Source organism: Rissa tridactyla, chromosome 2, assembly GCF_028500815.1.
Source record: "Rissa tridactyla isolate bRisTri1 chromosome 2, bRisTri1.patW.cur.20221130, whole genome shotgun sequence".
NCBI classification, from domain to species: domain Eukaryota; kingdom Metazoa; phylum Chordata; class Aves; order Charadriiformes; family Laridae; genus Rissa; species Rissa tridactyla.
The window spans coordinates 29,629,637-29,655,304 of record NC_071467.1 but is presented as its reverse complement, the minus strand read 5'-3'; the positions used below and the strand labels follow the sequence as shown (position 1 = coordinate 29,655,304).

The following is a 25,668-nucleotide window of genomic DNA, read 5'->3' as shown; positions in this document are numbered from 1 at the left end:
GGTAGAATGATTTTTCCTGGTGTTTATCATGCTGATTAATAGAGAAAGATACTAGATAGTACAAGCATATGGAAAATTATTTTACTTTAGGAGATTTCAGGTCTTCATGCACTTTTCCCCCCTTTTTATCTCCAAACTCAATTACCTTCTCTTTGTTTGAGTTTCTGAGATTAATTTGGGGTTGTCTTTCTATGAAAGGTTTTTTTTTTCCTGTCTGCTTTTATTCAGAGAATCTGGCACTGACGTTCTAATATACATATATATATAAATAATTAAATTAGATACTATATATATAAATGAAAATGTAAAGTCTAATCAATCTCTGTGCATACTAGAGGTTCTTGTAAAGGTTGTTTTCTTTGTTTCAGGCTTTCTCCTAATAGCATAAGAAATTAATGTGAGAATAGTGCTCTACAGTTACCAGATACTATGTACGTTTCTTCTTTTCTCTTTAGTTGGTATCTCCTTGCAGGCAGAAAATGCTTAATTCTTGACACATTCATCTGCTTCCATCTTAACAGTACCTATAATAGTGCAGCTGATGGTGATATGACCTGAGTGTTTGGTGATGTATGGAGTTATTCTGGTGAAAAGAGTAATCCATGTCTCCAGGGAAATCTAAATACGTATGTTTTTCCTAGAGCAGTTTGCCAAGTGAGGTATCAGGCTGCACAGAAATCAGCTGTTGAGATCCAGGATTTTTCTTCTTTCAAGACAATGGTTTATTGACCCAAGAAAACTGATGTGCAGAAGCATGAGCAATAATTTGCCTGCAGATCTGCAGTGTATGAAGTTTGTTGAACATAGACATTTTTGACATTTTGTGTGGATGGCAGTATGGATCATCAAACAACATTTTTTTTGCACATTTATAATAAATAAAAAATCAGATTTGAGTTGTAGTTAGGCTGGATTAAACCACAGATCTTCCTGAGGTTGTACAAACCTATGAACTTCCAAAAAACATCAATTCTAGGAAATGATTCAGTCTTACGAACACTTATGTTTCTATTAGTTTTACTTAAAACTGTAAAATTTATGGAACTCTTATACATGTAAATCAAGGCTCCCAAAAATTAAGTCAGAGTCTTTGTATATTCTCAACTGATATGAATTTGTTAAAAGACGCTGCTTATTTACATTAACTGTATAATGGTGGAGTTTCAATTGTTTCATTCAGCATGAATTCAGATTAATAGCTCAGGCTGATTCTAAAGAAGTCATTTCACTTTCCTAATTATTTGGTGAAATCCTAAATTGTTGCCATTTTGTCTAGTAAAGTTTTGATAATGTCAAGCTGAAAAAAGCCAAAACGCTCTCTAAGATATTATTGGGAAAAGTGAAGGAGTTTCTATCCTTCTGTGTCATTTTAAAATATTCCATTAATTAAAACGAAAAGAATGAGTTAACTTTTATGGTAAAGAACTACTAAATGAAAAATAGACACCATAGACTAATATGGCTTACTGTATTTTTTTTAAGCAGGATTTATATTAGTAAAACCAAGACAAATAAAATACATCTTAAAAAAGCTATTTAACTACTTTGCCTTTCTGACAGTTATAGGGAAGCAGGCTGATATATACCTATATGCCATTCCAAAATTCAGAAAGGATATACTGACATTTTCTGCCAGCAGGGAACAAGATGAAGAGGAATACATCAGCACATCAAAAGCAGCCTTACCAATATCTCTAATTCTCCATTTGCAACGTTGATCAAGAATTCTCATAAGCTTGTACTGTTTCAGGTTATCTCTATTTGGTAAGCAATCGCAAAAGGAGGAAATCTGTATTTTCTTCATAAAGAAAAGGCTGGAGGGGGGAGGGGAATAAAGGATTTTGCTAAATAAAGGCTCATACCATGCACAGAAAGTATGTTTGAAAATCCAACCTTTACCATTTACTTACATAATTACTTTCTAAACAAAAGGTAATATTACTGAGTCTATATTAGGCAATAAAAACTATACCTGCCCTGTAGGTGCCTTGGGTGGTGGAGGGACAGCTTCATTCTTGCAATCTGCTTCCTCAGGTGATAATTTTGCTCTAGAAAATACTGCTTTTATTTTTTTAAACATCTTGCCTGTTCAACTCTCCTGATGCCTCTAACTCTTTTACCATAAACAGGTATATAGCACATGTTTTCTTACAATTAGACACTTAAGCCAATTAGACACTTAATCAGGTTTAGGTCTGATTAATGCCTTAAATTCCTTGCACAGTCTGTTTCAGTCATGGCTTTTTCTCACCATTAGTACTTTTGTTTTATCATGTACATAGTTCTAGTCTTGATGGTTATACTATATACAGAATCAACTTTTCATGCACAAATTCAGAGGAGAAAGAACACTTTCTGGTTAGAATAAATCAGCATCTGATCTTAAATGTAGTGGATATTATGCATTTATTTTATATTTAGAAATGAACTTTTAAGTCCTAAAGACACCTGTAGCTTAAACAAGAAATGCAAAACATTAAATGACCGATAATCACCAGCTGCACAGTAGATTACATGAGATCTCAAGAGGCTTAATTTCTTTGCAGCTTTTTAAAATTTATTTATTTATTGAGTGAATGACACTAAAAGGTCTCCTGCCAGGATTCATCTTAGCAAGTTTATACCTGGTTTTATTCCACCCTTCTTATTTTAAAGAACGGAAATAATTTCATCTTTCATTTCCACAGTATTTATAGACAGTACTATTTTATGCAGAGTCTTAGCTACAGTTTTGATGGGATTAAGTTTTAGGTGAGTATCCTACAAATCTGTAAAATATAAATTTTTATAGAGTTTATAACTAGGACATAATTTGGAGATTCTATAGGCTTTGGGTCATTCTATATGAGTCTCTCTATAAAATCAAGCATGGTTTAGTTTATAGGTAAAACTCAATTTCAAATACATCTAAAGCCATGTTGATTCAACCCATGTTAACAAGTATCTTTGCAACTCGTCTCTTATTGTCCTTAATTCCACTTTATTTATTACAAGTCTATGCCTTCACTTTAAGCCCTGAATTTGAGCTAATAGATTATAATTGACTTATGCTGGTAATTAAGGCATCAAGAAATGCAGAAACCTACTCTTTGAGTTACTTCTATAATTACATTTTTGACAATTATATTAAAGTATTGAAAACATCCCAATGGCTACCTTCTTGGAGCTTCTACTTTTTGGCAAGAACAGTTTCTAATCCTTATTCTACCATAGTAGTAGCTCTAAGAATGAACCAACAATTTTCGTTAGTTAATTTGCAAGCCTTTTTCCTACATCAACACTTATGAGGCAGTTCTTATAATAGTAGGCTGGACTTCAGCCTTGTAACTGGGACAGCCCCGTCCATGTCCCTCTCCCCATCCTCCCCCTGCTATATTTTCATAGTTGTTAGATGCAGCAAGAGCTTGGAACCTGCCTTTTTATTAAGGTCTGTGTTGTGGTTTACTTTAAAAGCAGTGCAATTCTTCCTAATGCTTCAGTCTGTGTTTAAACTTAGTGTTTGAATGACTAAATTATAAATTAAAATCTAAAGTATTTTCATTTATTTATGCAGGTCTGGACAATAGGTAGTTTCTTTTCTTTTGGATGTTAAATTCTGCCTCCATGACCTTTTTGCATTGGCTTATAACAGAAGAATCTCAGAAGAAATCCTAGAAAACAAGTTAGTTTTTCTTTTACTCTGTGCAATTTTAGTGGATTAAATTGGCTAATGCAGGAAACTATTCAATTGTCACATACTCTACCTGCTGACTGAGCCTTTTGAAAGCAATTGTTTTCATATTGTAAAAATTAAATTCTTCATTATTAAAATTTTTAGAATAAATAATTTTGATCTTTGTTTATTAAAAGTGGTAAAGTTGTGCATAAAGCATAATACAATGAGAATACATAGCATTTATTAAAGAAAAATAAGTATCTCAAGAATTTCCGCAAAATCATGCGCATTTGTCTTTTAAAAAAATGCCAATCAATAACATGCTTTAATTCTTTTTTTTATTATAGTGTTTATGCTGTTTTTAACTTATAATTAAAAGGCGTGAAAAAGGAATGTAGTAGACATTAAAGGGAAAGTGCCTTTGGGAACCTGTTAATAACTATTGGCATCTGCAGTTAATGAATGTTATATTGGTTTAGTCTGTGACTAATTAAATAAATGTTTGAAACTCCTTCATATGATGTGATTTTGTAAATAATAAACAGACCACAACAAACCTAATATTTTGATACCGATGGAGGTACAAGTTCACCTCCTGACCCTGGTAAATTGATTAATCTGCTTGAATATTTCATTTCTCTCCTATGTACTATGGCTATTTAGTTATTTTTATCAGACTCTGAACACGCTAAAATCACTTCAGTTAATTGAATATCATGATGCGCTATTAAGTAAGAAGATTAAGAGTACAGCAGCAAAGCAGATAGCCTGTATCCAGTTAGCTTCTTAGCTATAGTGCCTTTGACCAGTGCTTAATATATGCTGTATTTATGGTAAACCCTACTGGGTACAGGTATTTCAAGCTGGTTTTACATATTCTCTAGATACAGGTAAAGTACATCCTATACTTATTAATGATTTACCCCCTTTCCCACATTTTTTCTTCAAGGAAATGTTGCTTCCCCACTTAAAAATTTGGCATATGCATAGGCTTTCTAAAATTTTAACAACATTTTTCCTTAGGCTGGCTTTTCCTGCCTATGCTCCCTCTCAGCTTCTATGGGAAGCTGAAAAAGTCCTTGACTAATATAAACATTACTTAGCAACAACTAAAACAATACGTGTTATCAATGTTCTTTGACATTCTTCTCGTACTAAATCCAAAACACAGCAGCTACTGGAAAGAAAATTAACTCTATCCCAGCTGAAAGCAGGACCCTGTATTAAAGAATGCAGTACTTCTCAAATCATAAGCATCTACAAAAGGCAGGAAAAAGAAGCTTCTTTTTCTGAATAATTCAGACAGTTGCTAATGAGAAGAGGTTCCTTTCTTCAGGACTGTTCTTGAAGGTGTATTGGTGTGATTTTGGGTTTTTTTTGTTTTTGTTTTTTTGCCTGATACTTGCTATAAAATACATGAAAGCCCTGTGAGACCAGATTTAACTACCAGTGTATTTAATAGGCACAGAGTGAATTACAAGGACTGCTTTGCATTCCTCAGCAGGCAGTGTCAGTTGCTCCATTTGTTTGAATTTACAGATCAACAGATTTCATCTGAAGTTTTTATTTTTGTATTAAATCATGTGTAGCATGTTAAAAAGATCAAAGCCAGAGTTTCCCTTCCATTCAGATCTTCCTACGATGCAAAATGTAATGTTTTTCATAGGTATCTTTCTTCAGTTTCTCTCTGTGGTTCAAGGATCTTGACAGCTAAGAGTAGTACATCTTTCTTTAGACTCTGTAATAGCAGTCAGACAGAAAATGTATCTAGCACTTATAATATTTTTTCCTATATACCGTGTAATATTTCACAGTTTTGCCTATTTTTGTGGATTAACACAAATCACAGCACTAATTTATATGTCTTCCTTAATTTTGAGAAATTTGTTAAAAGACCTTTCCTCCCCTGCCCCCGCTTAGGAAAAAAAATGGTTCTGGAGCTCAGATTTCTCATATCTAGTATTTGTCGTCTTTTTTAAACTCAAGTGTTCTGGTTTGGGGTGGAGCAGAGCCAACTTTCTGTTCAGCGAGAGAGGCTCTTGCTCACACTTGTTGCTGTGACAACCCAGGTCAGCTGACTTGGTTCTTTACCCTGTGGAAGGGGTACACCTGTGGACAGGTCAGGTGACCCAAACTGACCGATAGGGTGTTCCATCCCATCTGCCACGCTCAGCATAAAAGCTGAGGGATCAAAGGGGTCAGGTTGGGTCTTCTCTAGTGGGCTCTTTCCTGAGGGCTCTTTCTTCAGCAACTGATATCTGAGGAGGACCCTGTCATTTCATCTGCCTTTGATCCCGGTCAGTGTGTTCTAGTTCCCATTTGTCACCGAGTCCAGTCTGGAACTTTTCCAGCGCTTGCCAGTGACATCTCCCTGGGAGCTTGATACGGTTTTGTGCATATTTATATGTAGTGTATCTATTTCATGATTTCCTCTTTTATTTTATTATTAGTATTTCATTAAAGTAGTTTAGTTTTTTCTGAACTCATAAATCGCTTTGTCTCTCTTTTTCCCCTCCTTGGAGTGAGAGGTGGGGGAGAGGATCTGTTGTCTTGCCATTGACCAACCTGGCCCAAGCCACAACATCGAGTGATACTATGATCTAACTATGACTTAATAAAATTAATTTATGCTTTTAAAGGAAATATGTCTCCTTAAGCCTATTATCGCAGTCGTGGCCAGATGTATATGTTATAACTGTAGCCTTCAGTGAGGTATCTTTAGAAATTACAAAAGTTACTTAAAAGGTGATTCTTTGCTGTTTTGATATAGCTAATTTTGCACGGATTCATAGGGCTTTTCTTATGGTGCAGTTTATACCCTGGCACAAATGTACCAGAATCAGCCTCCATCTCCTGTTTGAGGCAGTAATAGGTCTTATGGTCTGGAGGAATCTGGAAATACACAATAATCTTGATGGTTTTGGCCTTCAAGAAATGCAGATTCTACTTTTTCCTTTCAAATTCAGTTTTATATCTCAAATCCAAATAAAAGGATTTGTTCAACTTACAAGAAAAAACAGATGGGAACACTTCTGTGGCAATAGGCTGGAAAAGACAGGGTGTTGATGTTTCCTATTCCTTTTCACATTCGTCTATAAAAATTACTTAGTTAAGGTAGGAGCCATATCCTGAAGACTCATTTTTCTGGAGCCTTCCCCAGATCCTGGCTAGCCCTGAGTGTGATACCATCATCATGCCATAACGTGATGTGGGTTGGAGGAGGTGACAAAATTGACTGTCAGCCTGCCAAAATTATGATGGTTGAAGCCTCTTCTTGCTAGTGACCTCTTTTGATGAAAGTAACTTGTGAATCAAAGCAATGGGGCATAAGACAGAAGAAAATGTAAGCCCACTTATGTTTAATTACGCCATTGGTCTGCAGGTGTAATGAAAGGTGAGGAAGGGTTCTTGCCTGCTAGTAGAAAATGCAGTTCCTTTAGCACGTCTGGCTTTTTCTTTCTCTTTTTTTTTCCTCTTTCTGTCTTTTTACTTCCTTTTTTTTTTTTTCCCCCTCAGAACAAAAAAGGCACCACCACTAGATGTTTATGGCTGTATTTCTTATGTGTCCTTATAAGCAGAATTTCTTTAGTAACTGTGTTATTGCCTAAAATGTGACTCATCACATGAGAAAGCTTTGTCAACTAGGGTAGTGCTCAAAAGTCTCTCTCTCTCTCACTTAAATGAATATCCAAAATGAGTCTGGACCTAGGAGAAAAAAGGAACAGCCCCTCCAGGAAGGTAGTCATGAGATCTACCTGGAGGAGTCTCAGCCATGGGCTAGGTCACTGGAAGAATTAGGCCTCCTGCAGTCCCTACTGGAAGACCACATAATCTCAAACTGGTAATTTAGGGTGTCCTCACCACCTTAGTTGGTAAGCAATACTGATTTGGAATGTCTAAGAGGTCTTTCCTGTCCCAGAAGCAAACTACATATAAAACAGTGCTCTCATGCCACACGTAGTCATTCAGTAATCTTATGCTACTGGGGTCATATTCCCCTTTCTCTTCCCATTTTTCATGCATCTCCATGAAGAATAGACTACTACAGAAGGGAATAGGTTCTCTGCCACATCCTTTAGATGGGAAATTGCCTGCATGTGGTCAGCTGGAAATTTCCCATGGGAAGCCTTCTGTGTGTGAGCCACTTCAAGGGAGACTGGAGTTGTTCAAAATATGACGCTCATGTGCTAGAATTTCTCAAAATATGTAAGATGAGCTCAAGCTTTATTCTGTACTGTCACATTTTTATGAATATGTACCGCACCTATTTACAGTAGGGAAGTTGACAAGGGTTCCTCTGCTGAATGTCTTCAGCAGGAAACCCTAGGAAGAGATAGGGAGGGCAGACAGCCTTTCCCTTTTAAAGAGCTGACTCCTGGCCTGGAACCTGTATTTCAGCATGGAACTGCATGGGCTGACTGTGCACTGAATTTTAAAACTTTTACTGAAAAACACTGGACAAGTTGGGTTTGTTTGTTTTTTTTTTTTTTTTTTCCCCTGAAGGCTTTTTACCTCAAGAGGTCGAAAAGTAAGTCACTTTGGTAAAATTATTTTCCCCTAAATGCTGCTAGGATCAGTAAGATCTTCTCTGAACTGTGCAAGCACACGCTGACTGCCAGAACACTCAGTAAAATGCCAGGACTCCCAAAAAAAGAACATGTGGTTCTAGCCTTCTAAAATAGCGGCGACCTGGAATGGATCTTGCTGTTAAAAAATCCGAACAACTTTTTCGTAAAATATATTATGATACTTATTTCAGAACCACTCCTTTACATATGATTTTATACTCAAAGCCAGAATGTAAGAGTTATTCCCTAGTCACCGCATTCATATGATTTCACACACGACTAGCTAGTTATGATTGACTTTTTTAACTGCTAATCACTGCTTCTCTTATGTAGAACACCCATGAAGAACAAGGATGGTAGTACTTATCTTTGCAAAATGGTAGAAAGAAATTTCATTACCTTAAATAAAACTGTAAGAAAACATCATGTGAGTTTAACTTTCATACCTGTGGGTACACGAGGAAAAGGAAACTTCAGTGTACAGGAAAAACAGAGAAATTCTTGAACCATGACAGTCTCAAATTTTGGTGAGGTTTAGGTCTAGAACCTGTTCTGTTTTGGAACTCAAATCGATTTAATGTGAGACGAAAAGCAGACCCCATTAAAAAAAGGTTTTTTTTTTCTGTTTAAAAAAAATCAAACCCAAAGTAAGTATCTCTTCTTCAGAATGTTTGCAATATATAATCTCATTCTTCATGCCTTGTGCCTGACTTATGTCCCCTCAACATTCCTCAATTATATTCTTTTATAGGACTAAAGGGAAGGAAAGACTTAGAGAAAAAGATATTTTTATTTTGTTTACACTGAAACATATCTGAAGGTGATTAGTATAGTGTTGGGCTTTCACGTTCAATGTTTGTGGGCTTTTGAAGCTTCCCTTGTTAATAAAATCTAGACATTTAAGAAACAGAGGCAAATGTGGTAACTTAAGTGATGCAGTCCCATTAGCTTTTTCCTAAGACTACTTTACTTTTAAATTATTTTAGTTATAAAAGCTTGACATACTTTCTTGAAGAGGGACTGGGGAGATGAACACATGGCTGAACATGGATGAAAAAGGACCTAGAGGTGCAAGGCAGGCACCTGTGGGGAAGAGCAGAAATAACCGTGGAGGGCAAATATCTGTGGCCACTGCTTTCCTGTGCTGTCCTGTAAGTGACTGATCATTGTGGGGAGGAGAGGAAGAGAGGGTGATGCGTTTAGGGTGTTTCAAGCCAGTAATGTTAACACCTGTTTATGTTAACACTATTTGAGGGAAATGGAAATATGAATTTGGTTATAAACTGCATCTCTTCTGGAAAGCTGAAATTCACTGTGTTATCAAAAGAATGAAAGCTCTCAGAAGTGTGTAATGTATTCCTCTAAACCCATCATATTTTCTACGTACCATCAGAGCATCCTCTTCCCACTGCAGTGATTCTAGGCTTTATGTTTTTGCTAAGATAAATATTTAAAGCATGCCACCAACACAAGCTATCTAATCTAGTTAACAACATAGCAACAAACTGAAAACTGAGCACTGCACAGACAGTGGCTTAGCAGAGAAAAAAAAAACTCTTTAAAAAAACCCTCTTTTTAAATGTAATTAGATATATTTGATAAAGCACTGAATTGGGACTTGCCCCAGTTTCAACCAGTTCATCAAACTTTTACAGTTTTCCTTTGTGTATTTTTCTCTACTTAAAGCTGTAATTACTGTCTGAGGAGGCTTTCCCTGCCATGCATGGATTGAGACCAATGTAGTTGTTTTCGATTCTAACATTTTTTTGTGCTTTTGCAGTTGTGATGAATACCAAATTCGTTGTTCGGATGGGGAAACTTCTGGTGGAACGGGCAGGAATTCTTATTATTTTTAATCCATTACTAATGGTACTTCTAAAACAAATTAACAGCCCAGTTCACGCTGATGAGGTTGCGCGTTACAAAAACCAGGTGTTAGGCAAACATTCACTTTTTTATTTAAGTAGCTTGATCCAGTAAAGTAGTGCGTAACCATGGTTAACTTCTTCAGAGTGCTGGATTGGCTTCTGCTTTTTCTCATCTTCTAAAAGAAAGCAGTGAGAATATTTTAACGGAACTGTCTAGTGGGTTGTATCCTAAGCTCAAGTACAGGACCTGGCTTCAGTTCTCACCTCTGACAAGAAGGGATTCATACTCACAGCTCCCACTTTTCTGTAGTACTATGTTGACCTTTTGTAAAGATGAAAAGAGCTATTCTCAGCATCTCCTGTTGAATCGCTATAGCTGTGTAGATTACACCTCAAAGATTAACTGAAAAACAAAAAGAGAAGGGGGAGCAAGAGCAAGAGTTAGCCCTGCATTTCCATCATTTGGGAAGGGCAAAGCAGGGTGGTAGCTTCTACTGTAAAGCCAGGAAATTTTAAACAAATAATTTGAACTTACCGGGTATGTGAAACTTGCAGAAGTGAAAATCAAAAGGAAAATGCTTTGAATAAGCCTGGCCTGTATATTACTCATGGCCTGTTTGTCCTGTACTTCATGAGGGTCTTGTGTTAATGATTGGATTTGATTTTGCAGCTCGTGATTCATTGAGAAAAGGTGGAAGAGTAATGACTCTACGAACAAGTCAGGCTCCATTTCTTCTCCTCCTGGACCTTTCATTCGCAAATATAACATTGATTATACTGCTGGTAACGTGATCAGCTCTAAGAGAAGCTGTAGAGGCTGCCAGTATTTCACCATTGAGTCACTCCCCCTAAACAGTGAGATAGGCTTAAAGAGAAGAGCATTTAATGGCAAAAATTCCTATATTAATTTGGCTGACCTACTATATTCACTTTATATTTGCAGGAATAGGCTTACTTATGTTCAGGTAATGCTGTGAAGAATTCGTGCTCCCTTTTTACTTAGATTTTAGAGCAATGCAAACAAAAAGCTGTTCTTCCATCTGCAAATTTTAAATTGATAGATTATTACTAGCACATTCTCTCCTAATTAAAAATAATGCTTCTAATTATGACTCTTCTATCCTGTAGATAGGAAAATCCTACAATATCAGTTGGATCCCTGCTAACCACAACAATATTTTTAAACTTAACAGATTTCTTTTCATTTTAGTTGACTGCCTCTTTAACCTCAATACTCCAATCTCTCCACAAGAGCATCTTTCTTTACTTTTAAGATTACCTCTACACAGCTGTCACATAATTTAAGGAGAAGGGTAACTTAACCTTCTCTAACTCAATGTCCTGAAATCAGCTTGCTCTCATGTGAAATACCAGTCTGTCTCCTGTGTCCCTACGTAACACTGGAGTGATTCTCTCATACGTACAACAGCTGTGTGAGACAGTTACTCACACTAGTGATTCTTCTACTTGCCATTAGCTATCACACTTTTCGATTCCGTGTCTGCTGAGATATGCGCATATGGCTAACTTCAAAAAAGGTAAATTCCTTCAGCGAAGCTGAGGGGGAAAAAAAAAAAAGAATTTGATGTAATTATTTCTCTGTTTAAAGTTCACCATGTCCGTAGGCCTTTGGAAGACTGGGTCTTAAGTGTTAGGAGTTATACTAGAATGTTCTTAGACTCTGAAGTACTGTGTGCCTGAGATAAACCTAGATAAAGAGATTACAAAGGTGATATAATATGTTTGCTGGTAAGACACAATAAAGTATTTGCTTTTTTAAGGCCACTAGTGCTGGAAGTCTACTTCTATTTAAGGAGTAAAAATCCCACAGAACACCTGAAGAGTTTAAAAGACAGGTTAAAATATGGCGCTTTTTTCCCCCTCCTGTGTTAGACTTTGGTAATGTATTTGATATCATCTCAGGTTTAAGCTTGTTCTTGGAACAATGAAAATTTTAGCAGTGTAGGAAAAGAGATTTATTTAGTATTTAAAAGCTCAATCAGTGCCGTAAAAGCTGGAAAGAAGCCATTTCCTTTCTGTTACAGAGTTAGCTTGGTTACGGCTCTCACTGCTACAAAATTGCCATTTATTCAGATAAAATATGACTTTTTTTTTTCTCCCCCAGTCATTAATCAAAAGCACTAGTAAGTTCGTGATTAAGCAGTTTATGAAGAGCAGTAAATTTTATCAGGGAAAGCAGAAGATTTATGTCTCTCTTTAAAATTATAGTTTTTTCCAGAGTTATAAAGCAGCAGACCAGTAGTTAGTTTTCATTCAGGTTAAATCCTGGAAAACTTGTTCTTAGTTACAACTTTCCTGTTTATTCATACCTGGCTGTTTGGTCTTTAGCAAATAACCCCTAGTTTTAAGGGCATCTGGCTGATAGAGGCAGGCTAGAAGTTCCTGAGTAACTCCATTCTTCTGCTTCCTTCTATGTGCATGTGTGTGGGCATTTAGGATAGCATCTACTCATGCCTCCAGTTACCCTGGTCTTTTGTATCCTCAACCCGTGAATATATTGAGAAACACGTGTCTTCAGTAGTTTAGAAAAACTACCCCCGTTTCACCCCCAACATAGTGTCAACCCAGAAAACTGATTTATCTTGCTGTCAGTCATATAGTTATTAATTTCTACTTATATAATAATCTAAAATTCCTTCCTTCCTCATTCACATTCTGCAAAATGTCTCTTAAATGTTCTGATTTCCCTCTTCGGCTCCTCCACAACCACTACACATTATATTTTTCCTTAGGTGCTTATCTTGATTCCTACTATGCCAACACCAGAGAATCCAGAGATCCAGCCTCACTTTGTCGTAAGACCACTAGAGTTCTCTTGCTTCTTCAGTACGTGCCCTAGCACTGAGTCTTGCTTAAAATCATGCTAAATGTTATAGCAGGTCTCCTTAATCTGCTTCCTGACTCTAATTTATTTTCTGTTAAGCTTCTATAACCTCTTTTCCACCGCTCTGCCAAATCTGTCATAGAGAAAGCAGCCCATACAAGCTGATGGTGATACTTTTTGGGATCCTTAATTGGTGGTCTGTTAGCAAAAGCAGTGGCAACTTCTAATGGGCAGTGGAGCTTCTTGCATCACTGATGTACAGAGCAAATCACAGCCAGGGCTCTTTAGCTAGGTGTTTGGAGAAGAAATTTTAGAAATTTTAGAATCAAGAAAGTGGTAACAATGGTTCATCAGGTATGTTTTTTCTGCTTATTGACCAAAAGTAGTTAGTGGGTCATGAGTTCAAGTCTCAGAAGTTGGGTCTGCTGTTTACCAGAACATACATTGAGCAATTTTGCAGGTAATGGCAAAGCCCTGGTATTGTGGTTTTTTTTCGTTCATTCATCCTTTTCATACCAATAAATTATAAGTGCTCTACTCTTTGGTAAGAGCTAAGTGCTAAATCTACAAAGGGTTTCATTGCTTACCTCCCTTTAAAGTCAATAAATACTAAATTACTATTACAGAATAAAGCACACATAAATACCTTTTGCGAATATGATGCTGAATGCTTAGGGGCCAGGTCTTGTGAATTTACAGCCAAATGCTGTAGATTAAGGGCTTCCTGCTGCAGTCTCTACCCTCCTGCTGGATAGTACTTAAAACTGTTCATGTGTTAATTTATTCTAGCAGATAATGTTGCACAAGAAGGGGCCTCTTGTGTCATCAGGTCTTGCTTCCCTGTTACATTTGATAGATATGTATTAGTTGAAATTAATCAAACTTCATCTTAGGCATTAATCAAACTTTTGGCTACCAGTCTCCCATCCAAAAGTTCTTCTGAAAATGTGAGTAGCCTGTAGTTAAATTACTGATATGTTCTGCCGTTTCTCACAAATAACCAAGCTCTGCTTTCAGCACTACTTCTGCTTAGTGCTCCCCTGAGGAACAAGAGATGGGGAAATCGTCAGATAATTGCACCACTGGCAGCTGGACGGAAGTGTAATCTTTTTCATCTGCTTTCAGCTGTATTGGTTTTGAAGGACCAAAAGAGGTAAAACGAGTAACAAATGTTTTCTAAGTGTGCGGGTATGATCCTGGTCTCATAGGAGAAGGAGCCTGTTTGGTGAGATAATGGCATGTCTTTACAGTTTGTTTTAACACAGACTGAAAATCACATCTTGCTATTTCTAAATGAAATAAGTAGTTCATACTGACTATACAAACATTATAATATGGATGTTTCTTTAAGTATTTATTCTTTCGGTGGGAGCAAGCACATTTTGCTGTACTGCTCTGTAGCACAGTAACATGAGGTAACTATGTCACGAGCTACACAGAAGAGTTTGTGCATTCCCATTGGATTCAGTAGCCTAACCACATGCAAAGCTAAAAATGTCTTAGGTGCTTACTGCCTACAGAATCTGCCAAGAAACCAGATGTCACTGCTAGAAAAATACAATAACCTCAGCCACCTACTATGCTTCAGCCTTTGATAAATAGCACGCTCCAAATCATCAGTCACTTTCTTGCCAGCTCTTTGTGTTGTATTAATTGTTTCTTAATCCTGCTGTATATTTTATTTGTTCTCCTTTTTATGTTGATTTACTCTTTGTCACACACCGGTCCAATGAATTTGAAAATGACAATTTGGAAAAGCATTGTGTTTAAAAACTCTGACTTGATACAGTTTATTTTACTTCTGGAACCCAGCAAAGTCTCTTCCAACTTGATTTGGTAGTTAGAAAAAAAATATCTTCAAATAAGGAGATTGTTTTGCAAGTATACAGTGACAAAAGTATCCTAGGGAGATGCTTTTGCTTTGAGATATATTTATTTTTGAAATGCAGGTTTCAGGAATGCAAATCACTCTTTTTTTTTTTTGACTGCTACGTTTCCTTTAAGAGGAGATACTATCCTTTGGGTTTCCATGTTAATTTAATTTTATGCAATTTCTATATTTTTTTCCTTCTCTGATGCACTACATGTGTTGTTGATCTGTGAACAGTATATGATGAGAAGTATGTTTTGAATGGTAATCATTAAAGCCTACTGTCATAGCATGGAAACAGTCTAGGAACAATAGTTCTCAGATTGTATGGGAAGTCTATATGTATGTATATATTTTCTTCTTAAATCACTCTACTCCACTTTTTGGCTACATGCCAATTTTCTCAGTAGAAAATCACAATGCCTTTAACAGATGATCCCTTATAAAGAAAGAACTAGTGGTATACAGAATTCTTTTTCTTCTAGTTATGAAGCTAAAAGAAAAGATAGGAAAAATTTGTATTTCATAAAAACAAAACGTATTGCAAGGGAAAGGTTTTAGCAACATTCTCCTTAAAGTTATCCTTATTTTTATCCCTGGGTTTGTTTCTCAGCATTTGTGAGACCCTGTTATCACAGTATCTGAGTACGTGCCCATCTTGTAACGTTCATTCTCATTTCTTTGCTACGTCTTAAAGCAGTACTACTGTCTCACTGGGGAGCTGAGAGCAGAGACTGAGATTCATCCCAGCTATCTGGAGGGGGATTTCCTGAAGGAAGATCAGGCTCATTTATGCCTTTCTTCTCAGAACATTATGGAAGGAATTAGGACAACTGAATTCTTGAGTTGGGCAATTCAGATGAGTGCCTGTAGATGAAGCTACTTGACATCTCTTAGAGGTCTTATAACAAAGCCACAAGAACGTAAATATCAAGAGTTCTTCTGTAATAGATGGGCAAACTTTGTTCAGCGGGGCATGTTAACTCTATAAGTCATAACACAGAAGGAGTATGTTGCATGAAAAGGGGCAAAGTGGTTTTGGCAGAAAATAAACCCCCTTGCATTGTAACACTCCTCACCGAGGTGGGAGGCCAGGTGCGGCTAGGTTTAAATTCTGAGTGACGCCCAATTCGGCATTATCAGTCCAATCGTGTTTAATATGTATTAAACTATTACAATTTGGATATACTAATAGTGGACTGCACCTTCAATCTAGTCATCCTCATGAACTAGCACGGCCACTTTTGAGTCTTTGGTCACATTCAGTGAGAAACCAAAACGACTAGCTACTTAAAAAAAAAAGTGCAGTTTATTTAAACTACAGATATATAGGTTCTTAGGATTGCCAGTGATAAATACACTGTCTGCAAAGCACGTGCAAATGAAAGTATTGTTACATATACAAAATGTGCGACAAAGTTATAAAGATACAGACTAGCTCTAAATGTAGAAAAGAGAGTCTCTAGAGAAATTTCTAAGTTTCCCAAGGAAGCACTCGGTATAATCTAAGTCTTACCCAAAGGCGTCCCTATGGGGAGGAAGAAAGGCTCAGCCCGTCGACTGGTCCCAGAAGTCAGTGATGTAATTCTTTGCGATGGTGTCTTCCCTGGGTATCCCCCCTCTCTCGGGCTATTTTTATACTATTTGTTATCTTCAAGGTGGAGTTTGAGTGACTTTAGTCATACATACTTTTATCGTGATTGGTGTAAATTTCTCTCACTTCACAATTAAAGGTATAGTTTATGAGAAATTCAGGGCGCAGACTCAAGAAGGAGTGGCCGCACCTTGGAGGCGGGTAGCCTTCTGGATGGAGGTGTGTTTTGGTATTATAATGACATTATAATGAGCAAAGTTCGCACAAAGGACAGCATTTCATCAAAATCTGACAAAATGTTGGCTCCGAGTATCGAGCGGGCAGCTACTTGGCAGCTTATTTGTTTCATGGTATCATCCCATTCCCGTATCCGCTATACATCATAAGGTAAAGCCACGGAATAATTGCATCCCGTCCTGTACCTCATGTAGCTTATCAGGGAACCACAGGTGTTGTATCCTTCATGCCAGCTGCGGCTGTTTTCTACCTCAGAAGCCTCTTGATTTTATACTTTTCCTTAATGTGTGAACAATGCTGTACTTTTGTATTTTTAGCCAATTTAGTATTTATTCCACAGAGTGATACTGCAGTAGTACCCAGGGATGACAATGTCCTTCTATAGTTCCTTCCCATCTCGGAAGATACACAGCTTTTCTTTGTTCTGGACTGAGTCAGATGTCCTGCTCTTACCCCAATTTGCAGTTTACAGTTCTCCTGCACCATCTTGATATGCCTTTTCCTTACTGTACAGTGGAAGACCATGGCTGCTGTTCAATGTTTTGTTTGTTTACTTCTGCAAAGGTAATACAAAGAATAATGTGGAGAGGTGGTAAAGTTAACATTTTTTGTTGTTTTTCCTGTATTTGGGGAAAGATGGACTATTAACATACACAGGAAAATTCCTATAATGGTTTCTGACTTTGGATGTTAGATTAGTCTAATGAATTCATGTGCTTTCATAGAATCACAGACTCATAGGGTTGGAAGGGACCTCTGGAGATCATCTAGTCCAATCCCACTGCCAGAGCAGGGTCACCTACAGCAGGTTGCCCAGGAACGCGTCCAGGTGGGTTTTGAATGTCTTCAGAGATGGAGACTCCACCACCTCTCTGGGCAGCCTGTTCCAGAGCTCAAAGTAAAGAAGCTCTTTCTCATGTTTAGGTGGAACTTCCTATGTTCAAGTTTGTGCCTGTTACCTCTTGTCCTGTCCCCGGGAACCACTGAAAAGATCCTGGCCCCATCCTCCTGACACCCACCCTTTAAGTATTTGTAAGCATTGATAAGATCCCCCCTCAGATGTCTTTTTTCCAGACTGAAGAGACCCAAATCCTTCAGCCTTTCTTCATAAGAGAGGTGTTCCAATCCTCTAATCATTGTGGTAGCCCTTTGCTGCACCCTCTCCAGCAGTTCCCTGTCTCTCTTGAACCGGGGAGCCCAGAACTGGACACAGTACTCCAGGTGCGGCCTCACCAGGGCAGAGTAGAGGGGGAGGATGACCTCCCTTGACCTGATGGCCACACTCTTCTTGGTCCAGCCCAGGATGCCATTGGCCGCCTTGGCCATGAGGGCACATTGCTGGCTCATGGTCATCCTGTTGTCCACCAGGACTCCCAGGTCTCTTTCCACTGAGCTGCTCTCCAGCAGGTCAGCCCCCAACCTGTACTGGTGCATGGGGTTATTCCTCCCCAGGTGCAGCACCCTACACTTGCTTTAGGTACCAGACATAGGTACTGGATACATGTCATATGAATGGGGGGAAAATGTTGCCTCATCATCTATCAGAAATGTTAAAATTGTTTTTTGCTTTTTCACAGAAGAGGATCTTCCGTGTTGTCATGGCAAGGCTGTGAGCTGGGATGAGAGCAAACTCTGCTAGATGGTTGAGTTTTCTGCTCCTGCATTGTGAACAGATGGAAGGGCTGAGGTTGCTGCTGGGAGATGTTCTCCCCTCACTCCTATTAGTAGCTGACATAATTCTTACTACTTCCTCAGATGCAGAAGAAGTTGGGACTGCTTAATGTAAGAAGGGTAGCTGGCAGTGCCATGCTGTCTTAGATGACTGCCTATTTTACTTTCAGTTGGCTACCTCAGACTTCAAAAATGTAGTTTTCTGTGATTTGAACTAAAGAAATTCCCCATAACATCCACCCATATTATGTCATTTATCTTCTTATTTGACTAGCTATTCAAAAACTTAGGGAAGAGTGTGTCCAGCAGCTCAAGGCAGGTCATTCTCCCCCTCTGCTCTGCACTGGTGAGGCCACAACTGGAATACCAAGAGAGACAGGGAACTACTGGAGAGAGTCCAGCGTAGGGCAACAAAGATTGAGGGATTGGAGCATCTCCCTTATGAGGAAAGGCTGAAAGAGCTGTGACTCTTTAGCCTGGAGAAGAGAAGGCTGAGGGGAGACCTTATTAACATTTACAAGTATCTAAAGGCTGGGTTTAAGGAGGATGGAGCCAGACTCTTTTCAGTGGTTCCCAGTAACAGGACGAGGGGTAATGGGCACAAGCTGGAATATAGGAAGTTCTGAACAAATATGAGAAAAAAGTTCTTTACGGTGAGGGTGACAGAGCACTGGAACAGGCTGCCCAGGGAGGTTGAGGAGTCCCCTTCTCTGGAGACTTTCAAGACCCGTCTTGATGAGGTCCTGAGTAATGTGCTCTGGGCAACCCTGCTTTAGCAGGGCAGTCAGACTAGATGATCTCTAGAGGTCCCTTCCAACTCTGAAAAATTCCGTGATTCTGTGAAAAGGCACTGTGTCTGTTAACGGACCCGTACTCCCTAACATCAATGTGCCAAATATATACATGAAACTCAAAAATACATGAAATCCATACCATCTTGAAATACAGAGTTCAGTTTATGATCCAACATATGTAAAGGATGCTATGCTTTTACATGAAGTACAAATATTTATTCAACTTCAGAAATTCACTCCGCAACTCTGAATAGACAAATTAAACATAAAAGATAGGCACAAAGAAGGTAGGTTATTTCCATATTGAAGAAATATGTACATATGTGGAAAAATTAATGAAGTATTCTCACTTAAAATAGGATTTTCGCAGAGATTTAGTTGAAGAGAATAGGTTATGGGTTGAACACAACATGAATGATTAAAGGGAGAATAGGAGTGGCAAATAAATAAGGTATTGAAAATGAGACTGGAGAGCCGAGAGTCTATTTGGATGTTTAGTACAAAGCATCCAAGAAGAGAGATCAATTTCCATAGAGCTCTGAAGGTAAAAATATTGAGATATTTGCATATTGCGAAGGGAGAATTTTCTATAGAGGACATGATGGTTATACATAGCTGCACACTAGGACAAACAGGTAGATATGAAGTGATGTCACAGTTGTGATAAATTCAGATGCCCAAACTCTACTGATGAGAAGAGGGGGAATAACCTTCTCCATCTTCTCACCTGCTTACAGTGGCATCTTAATCCTGGAATAAGTCTTAAATTTAAAGATTGTCCCTCCATTCTGTGTGTTTTAGGGCCATAGTGAGTGGGTTTTCCTGCTGTTTTGGGTTTAATTGTTCAGTACGTGTCTTCCTGGGAATAAAAACAAATTAAGAAAATAATTTCTCTGTGGATTCTGCTTTATTCTATGAAGCTATAAACTTTGGAGTCACATCCTTGTATAGAGTGATCTCTGTTCTGTGTGGTTTCCTCTCACGCTGTTTTTACTGATGAAAACTATGCCTCTGTGTATATGTTTTTAATGCTTTGCGGCAATCCCATAGGATTTGTGAATCATGGACTACTGAGTCTGTGACAAGAATTTGTATTTGGATAGGAACAAAATCTTGCAGTCCCTTGAGATAAGAATTTTTATAGGGTTTCTTCATATAGGTTTGTTTATTCAAAAGAAAAAGTTTTAAATTACTTGAAAGAGATTTTGAGAAGAAAATCATTAAACAAGATACATAATTTTCTAGAGAAACTGACAATAAGCAGAGGGGAAAAATTGCTGCATCTTTGAAAGCAAGCTAGTGGAGCAGTTACTGAGCCATAAACAAAAGGACGCTCAAATATATTGGGTCCCTAAACAAAGCATATTTCAAAAATACTAAATTCAATTTTCAACCATGCAATCAATCACTCAGATTATACCTATTATGAAGGAAAGAAAGTCCTTGTCTTCAAATCCGTGCAAGGTGAAAAATTTCAAAGAATAGAACCCAGCGGATTTGTGTTTCTGCAACATTTATTTCATATTTTCATCACTTACTGGTTTAGAACGTTTTCAATACTCCTCAGTTTATAAAAGGTTCACAAGAGGTTAATGACAGTCCTTACTAGAAGAACCCATTTAAGAATGGATGAATTCTTACCCACTGTCCTGAGACAGAATCGGAGTTAAAATGAGAGTGCCACATCATTAAGTCTGTCCTTGTCAAGTCCATTTTATTTATCGTTAAGGCCACTGTCACATAAATAAGCTTTTACATGGCATTATATTACATATACCGTATATATTGAGTACTATATTTGGAAGGGTTTGTATCTCCCAGCTATGCAAAATGATAAAATGCTACTGATTGTATGCTGAATTTCTTCTCTTTTTGATTGAACTTGGATCGTGATATGTCTCTGTTCAGTTTCACACTAGACTTTTTTTTTTTTGAATGGGGAACATTGAAAAATTATAAAATTGGAACAAGTATCCTGTAGAACTCTTTCTTATAATTATGCCGCAATCTTGGAGAGACAAAGCCTAGGGGTCTTCCATCTGCAGCTCACCTATAGGGGCATATAGACTTCCCAGAGTATATGGGCAGAACAAATCTGTAAGAGCTTGTAATGGCACAGTCGGGATTAAGCTGTAATGAAGCAGCGTACGAGGGAAAGCAGGCTCTGACTGAAGAAATGTCTTTTCAGTGCCTTGCCTTGCAGCAGCTTCTGCGCTGAGGAAAACTGCTTTGCAAGTAGGAGTGAGCAGGAATCCTTCACTGCTGTGGCTTCCCCCAAATCCATGGGATGGCTGTGTGTGAAGAGGCACCACAGCGGGGGACAGACGGCAACTGGCTGTGCCTTGTCTCATCAGCCCCATTGCTACCGCTCTGAGGGCTGGGGCGAGCAGGGGGTGGCTGCTCTGAGACCCTGTGCAGTTCTGCACAGTTACAGAGCCGTGGCATGGCAGGAGGTGGCACTGAAGGACACGCAGCATCTCTGAGGTTTGTGAGTGCTTTAAAACTTGCGCCATGTCAACTGGTTTCCGGGGCTGCTGCTCACATCAGCTTCAAGAGCAGGCGTTTTAATACAGGGACAGCGAAAGCTTCAGCTTTAACTGTTTTTTCCATGGGCAAAATACCTCTGGAGCAGCAATTTTAGGGACCCAGGATAATGCTTCTAGAGCAGCAGCATGTCCAGTTTGAAGTTATGGTGAAAACGTAGTAGGAATGAATATTAAAACTCTCTATATTACCTCAGGGAAGGGACTTGAGCTAGTGGGGAATTTTCCAGTGGGATGGCTTTTTTCTATCAGAACTTGTTGCTTTAACAAACTTGAATTTTTCCTGGAAAAGCACATACAGAATCTGACAGAAAACACTTTTTAAGTGAGGAAAGATTTTTTTCATCAAGAAAAGAGCAGGAGAGAGACCATTTGATTTTTTTAAAAATTATTTATATTTTTATAAATCTTGCTTGTGGTTATGTGGATTAAGTTTGTATCTTGATTTATAACCTGTGTAAAGGTAGTAAGGGCTACACGAGGGAGGGAGACAGTTGAAAGTAGAATCATTCAGTTCTGTGGACTATCACTTGTCTCATTTTTCTGTCGGTGAGATCTGGGGACAACTCCAAACTGTCTTATGCAGAAACTTGAATCTTTACACCCACACAGCCCTTGCATCTTAACTGCTCAGCTACTGGTTGTTGTAGGGAAGCTGCAGATTTTTCACGTTTTTCTGAAAGTTAGAGTTCCTACTACAATAAAATAAATATTTAAAACTTTCACAGTACAGTTAAACTATTTAGTATAAATATCAGAACTGGATGGCAAAGAGTTTGTCAGGAATAATTCAGTATATTTTCAAATGGGTTAATCTCCTTGATTTATGATACAAAATTTTAAGAAAAATACCCTCAACCAGAACTGAATTGCTAAGTGTTGGTAGCGGTTTTTGTGGGAAACGTGTGCCAGTTGACCATCAGACATGATCATGGACAAAGTAGATATTATTTTATATAAAGGTAGCTGTTCTCCAGTACTCCTTTTTCCACAGGTTTAAAAATTTTTCATGTGTACTATTCTATTTTCTAATGATGAACAATAATATTTTTTTTTCTGAAGACATCACTCGCTGTGAAATTAAGTAATAATAGCCCTACATGCAATCCTTTATAGGTAACAGTTCTAGCCCTTTCATCTGTGAGCCTCACTAATTTCTTGGAAAGTTGTTCTTTATTCTGCTTATTAATGGTTTTGTGTTTACCAACGTAAGCAGAAAAGAGTCCAAGTCTGAGCAAAAAAAATAAAATAAATGTCCTATCTCTGCCTTTCAGGATATGTCCAAAGGCAGTAAATTAGTGAATTGCTAAAAGCTTCTTCCAGAGCTCTGCAGCCTCCAAATTTACAATAAATCCTAAGGCATTTTCAGGTCAAATAAATAATACTGCAAACATAGCATTTCCATTGTTCTGCTTTAATTTAAGGTCAAAGTTACGCAGAGCATTGCATTAAGCTTTTAGAACATCAAGCAAAGTTTTTACAGAACCAGAAGATAAAAGTGCCTTCAGAGGATCATAAACAACCCTTAATTGGGATTTACTAGGGATACTTGTTCAGATTTTCTGTGATTATACAATTCTTTAAGCTATCCAAAACAAAAATGACTCAAACTGTATCAAAACAGCATTTCTTGCAATAACAAAGTGATAATGCCTGACTATTTTAACAAAATCAGGCTTATTACCGTCTTGTTACCTGTCTTTAGTTCACCCCAATAATTTTTTTTTATGTTGTCCAGTTTAGACAAATCTGACAAAAAAATTAAAGGTACAAAACTCTCACCGAATTATATGGAAATATGAATTTGTGTTCCTGCTGATGCTGCAGGCAGTTGTTAGCCCTGAGCTGATCAAAGAGGAATCAGCCAGCCAAGTCTATGGATACTTTTCAGTTTGTCCATAGCTCCGGGTCAACCAACTGCTTGGTGGCTTGTGCTTGGTCAAAGTGGTGGGGCAGGATGAAGGACAAGTCTGGGATCTGGAGGAGGAAGGGGAAATATAATTTACTGTACTTGCGAGAGGTGCTGTGGGACACACGCACTCAGAGATCACTGAGTTTTGCTATTTCTGCTTAGGAAATAACTCGAAAAGCAAGTGGTGGACACACGTATTTTTTATTTTTTTTTAAGAAAAACAATTAAATATAGAAATTTATCTATATAGGAATATTTTTTTTTCATGAGTTTCATCTAATGTCTATCTTTTTGTGATAATTTGGGCTTTGGAGCAAGTGCTGTGTCTTCAAAGCTCAAAATCATACTGTTTCCACTTACAAAACCACATCAACACTTTGAAAAGAGAAAAGGAAGCCCTGGAAGTCTTAACAAGTGTATAAGGTGTATTCCAGTACTACAGTGCGTGTTTCATTTTAATTTGTTTTGAATAATCCTCTCTAGTCGTTTTGCAGTTCTGCCTTTATAAACTACTGTAATACCTGTTATAACTATGGAGAATTTCTGCTGAGTCTTTACATATGTTATGTGTCTGAGATCTCAAGCCTGAAAAATACAGATTTTGTTCAGTGCTAGTTTATTTTCCTTTGAAGTAGAGTGAAAAAGCAGGAAACTGGAAGAAATTAGCAACATTGAAGTAAAAGGTACACAAAACAGTGTATGTAAGTCAAGTGATTATGATGGACAAACCTCTTGACTTTGCTTCTCCAGCGCTAAAAGATTATTTTTTTTCTTTTAAAAGAGACAAAATCAAATAACTTAAGATTCAAACTGACCTACTTTAAGTTTCTTATGATTTTTTGTGGATTAAAAGAAAATCATCCTATACATGTTTGGAGCCTGATACTCCTCAGATTAAATTTAAATGAAGACATGCTTTGAAGATGGCGGAATAGTTCCAGAGTAAAATGGGCTGCGTTGTGAGGGTAATTAGGCCAGTTAGTGGCAATACAGAAAAGATGATGGCAGTTTTACCTGTGGGCGGTAGTTACTTTAGTCTCTGCAGGATCTTTTACACCACACTTCAAAGAGTACAGTCAATAGAGTAAATACATTAGTCGCATTCTGAAAATTGTACTTACCGAAGTCAATTATTAGCAGTTTGAGTTTCTAGTGTGCAAAACATTTAAAGGTGAGATATGCAGGTCTGCGTACTGAGATTCAAAGGATGGCAGATAGGCATATGAAGTTCATCACTCATTTTACTGAGAAAAAGAGAATGTAAGATAAGGGAAAATGCAGTACTGCACAGATTGCAGACGGCTTCCCCTTGGTCTCTCCAACAACTCTGTATTTGAAAGACGGTCATTATCATTTTTTAATGCGGGAAGAGCAGTAGTCTTGCAGTTAAATCATGTACCTCAGCATCAAGGGTTTCAGATGTATCTCTTGATTTTCCTTGCGCTGTGTGAGAAGTGTAATTGCCCTCCTTCCTCATCTGATAATACCTGTATATTTCCAGTTTGTCACCATTAAAAAATCAGTTGTTACTAGAGTAGTATTTGATATCATTACATTTTGGCCCAGGTTGTCTTTTCTATCTAAGCTCCATCCAGTGCAGGAATAGGCTTGGGTAAGTAGAAACAGTAATAATACTTTTGTCCTTAAAACTGAAGAGTTCTAGTTCCTACCCCAGTACTGTGTGGTCCAACTGCAGACACATCAGTTAGTTGGGGTCCAGTGCAATGTAGAAGTACTCAAAAGATCTGTGGAGGAACTAGACCAGGTAAGTTACTGAAAGCAGTAAAATTCAGCAGGTTTTCAATTTTCAGCTGGGTAGATTGGACTGCAGTGAGCACTGTTGCACAGATAACTAGAAACTTCTACCGCAGATGTTCCTCTGGATGTGCACCCATAAGGCACACTGGTTCATGTGGTGTTGCAAAGCTCCATCTTATCTGGCTTCCACTAGATTCTTGACCTTGACAGCAGTATGTTAGTTGCCTAGTCAGACCCATACCCATAGTTACACCTGTGATGTTTGCATATAATTTGCCAGAAATTATGATGTTTAGCTGTAGTGAGAAAATGTTTACATAGATATTCTGAAAGTGACATTTTTAGGGAAATAA

At 37.8% G+C, this 25,668-nt stretch overlaps 1 protein-coding gene across 1 annotated transcript in view; it reads right to left on the bottom strand.

Moving 5' to 3' along the window:
• CNGB3 (cyclic nucleotide gated channel subunit beta 3) overlaps window positions 1–2,080 on the bottom strand; it is a 65,872-nt gene extending 63,792 nt beyond the window's left edge. Inside the window, exon 1 of the mRNA XM_054190859.1 lies at window positions 1,973–2,080. Within this exon, the coding sequence (XP_054046834.1) occupies window positions 1,973–2,080 (108 nt within the window). The remainder of the gene's footprint in view (window positions 1–1,972) is intronic.
• Between the last annotated feature and the right edge of the window lie 23,588 nt (window positions 2,081–25,668).